Source organism: Fulmarus glacialis, unplaced genomic scaffold, assembly GCF_000690835.1.
Source record: "Fulmarus glacialis isolate BGI_N327 unplaced genomic scaffold, ASM69083v1 scaffold2106, whole genome shotgun sequence".
Classification (NCBI taxonomy): domain Eukaryota; kingdom Metazoa; phylum Chordata; class Aves; order Procellariiformes; family Procellariidae; genus Fulmarus; species Fulmarus glacialis.
In genome coordinates, this window is record NW_009218586.1 from 32,174 (window position 1) to 40,354 (window position 8,181).

The 8,181-nt window shown below is 36.1% G+C and overlaps 1 protein-coding gene across 2 annotated transcripts in view; it reads left to right on the forward strand.

Annotated features, from left to right (window-relative positions):
- The window catches only part of DMXL1 (Dmx-like 1), a 71,765-nt gene that overhangs the window by 23,598 nt on the left and 39,986 nt on the right, over nt 1–8,181 (forward strand). For both annotated transcript variants that reach the window (XM_009580069.1, XM_009580070.1), the window contains exons 12-17: nt 502–623; nt 1,157–1,246; nt 1,550–1,652; nt 3,743–3,859; nt 5,131–5,355; nt 6,019–7,716. In XM_009580069.1, coding sequence (XP_009578364.1) covers nt 502–623; nt 1,157–1,246; nt 1,550–1,652; nt 3,743–3,859; nt 5,131–5,355; nt 6,019–7,716 — 2,355 coding nt within the window. The remainder of the gene's footprint in view (nt 1–501; nt 624–1,156; nt 1,247–1,549; nt 1,653–3,742; nt 3,860–5,130; nt 5,356–6,018; nt 7,717–8,181) is intronic.

The following is an 8,181-nucleotide window of genomic DNA, read 5'->3' on the forward strand; positions in this document are numbered from 1 at the left end:
GAAGTGTTCTAGAATAAAAGGAATATACCTAATAATGCTATTAAATAGATAATGTAGATATACTTGAATACATTGGAAGAAATGTTAAGCATGGGTCCTTTATTTCACAAATTTCCAAGCTGCTGATATTTGGAAATGGTTTATTCCTGTGTGAAGAATTGCTGTGTTCTTCTGCCTTCTTTTATGTATTTGGTATTTTAGGAGCTAATGCAGTAAAGTTCTTACATGCTAGTGCATACTTCAGAGTGTGTTAAACACTTAAAGCAGAGGTAGATTTTGCTCGGTTTGCAAATGGGGTTCTCATTTCCTTTTATATACTTTGATTTGGTTGCTGAGCACAGCATTAAACTTTGTAGTTCTTGCTTGTAAACAGCAATTGTCTGGTTAATTTTTCTTATGCTATATTGTTTTCTTTCATAATGTCAAAATTGCCTCTTGCCAAAAAAAGGGAGCAAGTTGGTGTTTGAATATTTGAGCACTTTGTGCATTCTTATTTTTCAGGTGCATACTGTAATTCTCCAAGTGCCTGCTTTGTGGCTAGTGACGGACAGCATTTGAGATTATATCAAGCTGTAATAGACGCTAAGAAACTTTTGTGTGAGCTCTCCAATCCAGAAATTTCTGTAAGTGAAAAGCTGTCTCAAGTTTTTGGAGGTTGGAACTTCATTCAGTAGCACTAGTTTCAGACTTGTTAGTAACTGACTAAGCTGGTTGCTGAGGAGTTCACATTGTAGCCATACTGCAATTCCATTTAATCTCAAACTCTGCATATTGAGGCAGGTCAGTGTTTGGTTGGGAAATACCTCTGAAACACTTGCACTACAAGGAGCAATAACAGAGCAACAAACTGTGTGTGTGCATTGTCCATCCTAAGGAGAAGTTGAGACGACAATGCAGCTTGGGTAAAGGACAATACACTGCTGAATGCGAGGCTTTCCAGATGGGAGATGCAAGTTCTTGTGACCTTTCAGCCATTGAAAACAATGTGGCTCTAGATAAAACTGGAAATGTTACCTGTGTTCTTGGTGGATTGCAACCAGTGTATATTTAATGTTTTAGTTAACATTTGCTTGATGTTGCACCTACCTAGCAGGCTGTGCCACAGAAATGCACAAAACTGAGTTAACGACCCATTCCCCTGACTCTTTTTAAACAGAAATACGTTGGTGAAGTTTTTAACATCATAAGTCAGCAATCTACGGCTCGCCCAGGATGTATCATTGAACTGGATGCTATCACAGAGCTTGTGAGACCTTTTTCTGTACTCATTTTATATCATAATTAGCTTGTTTGAAAAGTGTTAATAATAAGGCTAGCTCTCCATCAGGTTAAGATGAGGTATTTAAAGATGGATTCTGGCATATGCTTGCTTTTGGTTTCATAGTATGAAAAAAATGTGAGTAATGAAGGTGCATTTTCTTGAAAAATCTTTCATTGATGTGTATAACTTAACAATCAAGTTAAGTTGCTCCCTAATCCATGTTAGGGAGCAATCATAAGCAGGAGACTCCATGATGTTCAGTTCTTATGTGTGTTTTTACTTTATTAGCATGGCAGGAAAACGCAGTTATTCCATGTTTTTCAAGAAGACTTCATATTAAATAACCAGGAGAAGGAAATACCTGAAAAGAAGAACAATTTATCAGACTCTGGTAAAGAATTCTTTTTCATAGAACATAGAAGACAAAGTATTATATTTTTCATTCCACAGAGGAAAAAGAACTTGTAATATAGCTTTTAGCATTTTAAGGTCAAATACCTTACTCTATTTGAGATCTTTATATACCAAAGAAGAAAATCTAGTCTAATGAAACTCATGCGTACTACTTTAAGTGTAGCGTGCAACCAGATTTAGGTAAAGAAGCTTAAATCATGAGATACCCATCATGTACTGTATTAAGCATTCCATTGCTGATACCTTTCTTACTTGAGGGGGAAAGGGTTTTAAATGTAGAGCCTGTACTGTAGGGTATGACATGGACAAAGCTTACTTGCGTCCTTTCACAATGGATGTTCATCCTTTACATCAGCTAAGTACTGCTCCTCAGGCCTTGCGTTGTATAATAAATGGCAGGGGAAACAAATCCCCCAAAACACAACTATAAAATACAATATTATGAGTAGTGTGTGGATTTGTAGGTCTTAGGGCAGATCTGAATTGCTCTAGAATAAATGATCAGTTTTCCTTGGTGGAGTCGGTCAGTGGTTGTGTTACACAGGCATCTCAATTTTGTTTTGTTCTGTTCCAATGAAATAATGTGGAAAAAAAGGGTCAGAGTAAAGTTTGCGATTCCAAGCCATCTGCAGTAGTAAAGGGAATGCTGAATAAAAGGAAGCAAAGTTGTGGAACAGCGTCAAAATGTTGCATAATAACTTTGTACGCAAAATTTATTTTTGTTAGAAGAAAAGGGAGACACCTAGGGAAATATTACCTGAACTGTATATAGATAGTGATCAATTCTGAATTAGCTGTTTCTAGTCGAGAAAGAGGTTTGGAGTAATGGAGATAATCTGTTGAAATGTCAACCCAACTCTCAGCAGAGGTCAAAAAACACAAACGGGATGTTGAAAATTAGGAACAAAATAGAGAACAAAAAGAAGTGTTACTCTACAGTGTAAATCTATTGTATGTTTGCATCTTGAGTGTGATACACAGAAAGGACTTTTAAAAGAAATATGGAAGCTATTTGGTCTTAGAAAAGGGCAACTGTGTGCAACTGTGTGTGTTCTGAAGGTCTATGTGGATTGCTGCCATGTAAGAAATTGGGCTAAATTGACCCTTTGAAAAACTGTAAATTAGAAGTGTATCATTTGCATACATTCTAATTTGAAAGTATTTAAAGCTCCTTAGTTTTAAAAACCCCATATAAGTATTTAGCTTGTGTTGTTTTTAAAAAAAGAACAAATTCACTTGCATTTTTCTACAGTACCATAAGCAACCCAATGTCAAACCCACAGGGCAAATACAGCTTATTCTTGATCATGTTTTGTGTAGATGCACACCTAAAGAAGGGTTGGAGGAATCATGGGGGAAAGATGGTCACTAAACTAACTATTCTTTCTTGGTCCTAATGGCTTTACTTTGGTGCCAAGGAAGGAGATGGCTGGGTGCACCCAGAAATGGGCTCCTACTGATACTACAACTCATGTTGTCTTTTCTCGGGGTGAAACTATAGCAAATAATTTCTTAGGAAGAAGCGTTGTACCTCTTGTGCTTTCCAGACTGTATAGTCAGTCTGGCTGGGTTGTGATGGATGAGCCTGTCCGTTAGACCAGGCTATGACTTTCCCAACTGTTGACATGGCATTTCTTCTCTAGATGTATCTTGTATACTTTTTATACATTAAAAGCCCAACCTCTGTCTGGCTCACTGTCTTAACTGTTACAGTTGCCAGTAACGGATAGCTAAGAAACTGTAAGAGACAAGCATGTAAAAGACTAAGGTGTAGAGCATGAGAGTACATTCTGGGATTTAACTTTAAACACAGCAAATTCAGGTGAATATTTTGTCCTTTCTAAAAGAAAACACTGACAATTCTTCATGTGTGTATCTATAATTGTAGTGGTTATTGCTTGTGATAAAATGCTGCGAAAACCAATATAACAGAGTTGCATGTAGTCAGACCATTGCATTTCAGTATTAGTTCGCGATAGCTTAAAACGATTATTTGCTAGCCAGCAAAATTTAGTTCTGCTTTCAGGTGAATAACCCCTAAGATCTTCCTGTTCTGAATTTCATCAGGAAACCAGCAGAATGGATTCTCTGAAAAATTCTACTTAATAGTAATAGAGTATACTCAAACCCATTCATTACTACATATGTGGCATTTACATTTGAAGTCAATTCCTGTCTCAGTAGGTAAGCCCTTTCTTGTAGTTTTCTGTTTAAAAAACAAAAGTCACTATCTTGTGAATATATCTGCTCTTCAGCATATTCTAAATTGTATTTCAGCTTTTTGAAAAGAACCTGCAATTCTTCTATTACAAGCTTTCATCACAACCCATTCTTTCTTGATTACTTCTTAATCTTCAGAATGCTAAAGCTTTTGAGTTCAGCGTGAGCCCAAAGTTTGCAATTTTTTGTGCATTCTAAGGGCAAACATATTTCTCTGGTTTTAATACAGCCTAACAGTTCAGATGTTTTGCTTCTCTGAAGTTTTTGTTCTGCGATTTTTTGAGTTTACACATAGGTTCTGAATTGTACGGTAGTCTGAAGCACCTAAACATGAGAGATACAATTAGATTTATCAGCAATTTTGAAGTTCTGAAATCTGCTAGTCCTCTTTCAGACTACCAAACTACCACAAAAACTATAACTATTGAAGTAAGCTAAGATACGCTTCAGTACTTTTCTGTTAACATTTAAAGATTTTAAGAAAACATAAATCTGGCATTCACTACATACCAGAGGAATCTGTTACAATGCGTGTTTCTGTCATTTAAACCAAATTGGTATTTGTTGCTTTCAAAGGCAGAATTTCTTCAGTTATTTTAAGTATTATTGCAATTAGTTTTATAAATTGGTGAGAAGACTAAAGATCCAAATTTTCTGATCTACTTATACGATGAGGACATTACTGATAAGGCTTTTCAACAAACTTATTGGCCATCTTCATGTTCCAAATCCATCAAATTCATAATTCAACTGTTGAGTTTTATTTTAAAAAAAAAAAGTAATGAAGCATTCATAGCACATAATCTCTGACATCCTCCATTTTAAGCAAATATTAACAAAACTTTTCTGAAAAATACCTTTTCCCAATTTGTAAGGTAAGACTTGGAGGTCTTCATTTAATTTTCTCTAGCTTCAGGTACTTTGTGCTTCATGAAGCATTAATTTCTGTGGATAACCACATACATACCTCTTTCGTCTGCAGTTTTGGTGTTTCTGGTTTGATTGTTTTAAGTCTGAAGAGTTTAAAGGTATAACTTCTCAGCAGTTCTAGAATTTCAGAAGTATTTAATCGGAGGTGTGCTAGCATTTCTCTTCAAATCTCAATGTGGGAGCACATTTCATTGAAATTAAAGTAAAATTTTAAGTCTTTTTGGAACTTTTAAGGTGAGTAAAATTACTTCTTAGGTTGAAAGAAATCATTGACTTTTCTAAATTAACAATGCAAATTTTTTTAGATGAAAAGATAGATTCAAATACACCTGAAGCAGCAACACAAACAGAGGAATTGTATTCTTCACCAGATCCAGAGAAGATCCAATCACCTTTCACTCAAAAGTATCAGGCCTGCAGAGCAAACCTTCAGAGCACCAGCTGGCTTACTCTGTCTTCCAAAATGGTGTATAGTCAAGAGTTGAGTTTGCCGGAAGGAGTAGAGATAATAAGTGTAAAACCATCAGCAGGTTTGTAATTTTTTTTAAAGAATAAAATAAGGAATCCTTCCCTTTCTGACTTCGGTCTTAAAATAGAAACAAGGTATGCTTGGTATTTGTTGTTAAAATTAAAACGCTTATAGGTGGATCCAAAAGGTTTGCTAAAACTTGCTCCCCTGACTTTATATCTCAATCCTGGAACTAATAATAAAATAAAGCTTTTATTTAAGGTATAATATTTATTGAATTCCGTATTCTTGCAATAAAAGGAATTATAGAAACAGAAATTTAGTTTTGTAGTCATTCATGAAATTTTTTGTAGGATCTGTACTTAAATTTTAAGGCTTCCATCAGTAATCTTTCCGAAAATATTTTACAAAGATTTTTAGATATCTGAATGGGAAATGTTTGTTTGATGGGAGAGATGATAGATATTAATATTCAGGTTTAAATCATATAATTTGACTCCTTTGTAGAGCATAACATGGAAACAAAGCGTAAAATGGGTTCATAGTATTTTTGTCACGTTGTCTGTTTTGTGAAGCCCTGCAAACAAACCTCTTTGTGAGGAAGGGCCAGTATTTTTTTGTTTCAGAATAATAAAATGATAACTGAATAAAAACATCTTTACTTTTTCTGCTTTGCTTTTTATTATTTACCTGAGTAAAAGTGTTTTGTTTTTTTCAATTTTAGGACATCTGAGTTCTTCTTCCATATATCCTGTTTGTCGTGCACCGTATCTGCTGGCTACTTCATGCTCTGATGGAAAAGTTCGATTCTGGAGATGCAGAGTTACCGCTGAATCATCAGTTTCTTCCGTGCCAGAATGTAGTGCACATAGTGATGTTACATATGTATGGGAAGAATGGCCATTACTGATTGAGGATGGAGTTCTTAGTAGTAGTGCTATTAATGTTCCAGGAAGGCCAGCTGAAGTTAGCTGTGCACACACAAACAGATTAGCAGTAGCATACAAACATGTAACATCTAAAAATAGTCATCTTTCTCAAGATTTTATAATGGATGTTAGTATTTTTGAATGTGAATCTACAGGGGGTTCTTCCTGGATTCTAGAACAGACTCTTCACTTAGATGAGATAGGCACCATGTTAGACGCTGGTGTTAGTATTGATAGTAATTTAGTGGCGTATAACCGACAAGACATTTCTCTGTCTCATGGTGGGAATATTATGCCCAGCACTAAGCACTTGGTACACTTAGATTGGATGTCTAGGGAAGATGGTTCACATATTCTAACAGTGGGAATTGGATCAAAACTTTATATGTTTGGCCAGCTGTCTGGGAAGATGCAAGAACAAAATGGTAAGGAGATTGTAGCAATCTCCTATAGTGGCAGTACAAAGGCTACAACCCTTTCTAGGTTTGTTCTGCTGCGTTGTGTTGATTTGGTTTCATCTGTAGAGGGGTCGCCTCCTTTTCCAGTCTCCTTGTCTTGGGTGCGTGATGGCATTCTTGTAGTTGGAATGGATTGTGAAATGCATGTTTATTCCCAGTGGCAATCTCCTTCGAAGCAGGAACTAGTTAGTACAGATTCCTACAGTGGAAGTACGCCGTGTATAACCAGCTTAATGAAACAAAGCCAGTCAGCCGCCTCAGGTCTGCATCCACCAAAGCGAACCTTGACCAGATCTATGACCAGCCTTGCACAGAAACTTAGTGGGAAAAGATCTGCCTGTGATCTGTCTACGGAAATGGAAGATTCTGGTCTTTTTGAGGCAGCTCATACATTATCTCCCACTTTACCTCAGTACCATCCATATCAACTGTTGGAACTCATGGATCTTGGTAAAGTACGTAGAGCAAAAGCCATTCTGTCCCATCTAGTGAAGTGCATTGCTGGAGAAGTTGTTGCCATAAATGAATCTGAGCCTAATCATGATAAGAAGCTCAGATCTTTGACTATCAGTGCTAGTGGAAGTACTGCAAGAGATCCCAAAACATTCAGCAAAACTGAGACTACAGACTATATCGAAATAGACTCTGTTCCACCATTGCCTTTGTATGCTCTGCTTGCTGCGGATGACGATTCATCTCATTCCTGTTCAGAGAAGTCTAATAATCAAAATAGTCAAAATAAAAAAGATATGCCCAATGACAATTATGAAGATCTCTTTCAAAATACTGTTGTAAGTACAGATGAACTTGTTACACTTGATGCAGATGAAGACAGTTCGAAATCAAAAGTCATCGATCTTTCTCAATATAGCCCAACTTACTTTGGACCAGAGCATGCTCAAGTTCTTTCTCGTCACTTGCTTCATTCAAGCTTGCCAGGTCTGACTAGGATGGAGCAAATGTCATTGATGGCCTTGGCAGATACAATTGCCACTACCAGTACTGACATTGGAGAAAGCAGAGACAGAAATCAGGGTAAGCTGTCTCTTCCAAGTTAAATGTACTACTGTGCTTCACAACTGTTTTGAGGAGGTTTTCCTATTTTGGAATATTTTTGTGGCTTCTGAAAGCATGTCATAGTTTTGGAATATTTTTGTGGCTTCTGAAAGCATGTCATAGTTTTGTTTCATAGTATAGCCTGTATTATTTACTGTGCCATCACAGTATTTACTGTTTAACTAAAGTTTCAAGACTTCAGATTTTCATAAAATCAAATTTTGTATTGCTAACTGTTAATGCCGGTGTTAGTTCATCAGTCCACATACCATATTTGTTTCTAATTCACTTTTGAAGAGACAGCTTTCTTAATGGCCAATGTTTGTTGCACTATGTGGAGAAATTGAGAAATAAGTTTATGGATTTTTTTATATGATAACACTTTTTCTGTTTCTTCCATTAAGAGCAAATAACTTCAAAACTTTTTATATTTGAAATTTTCCT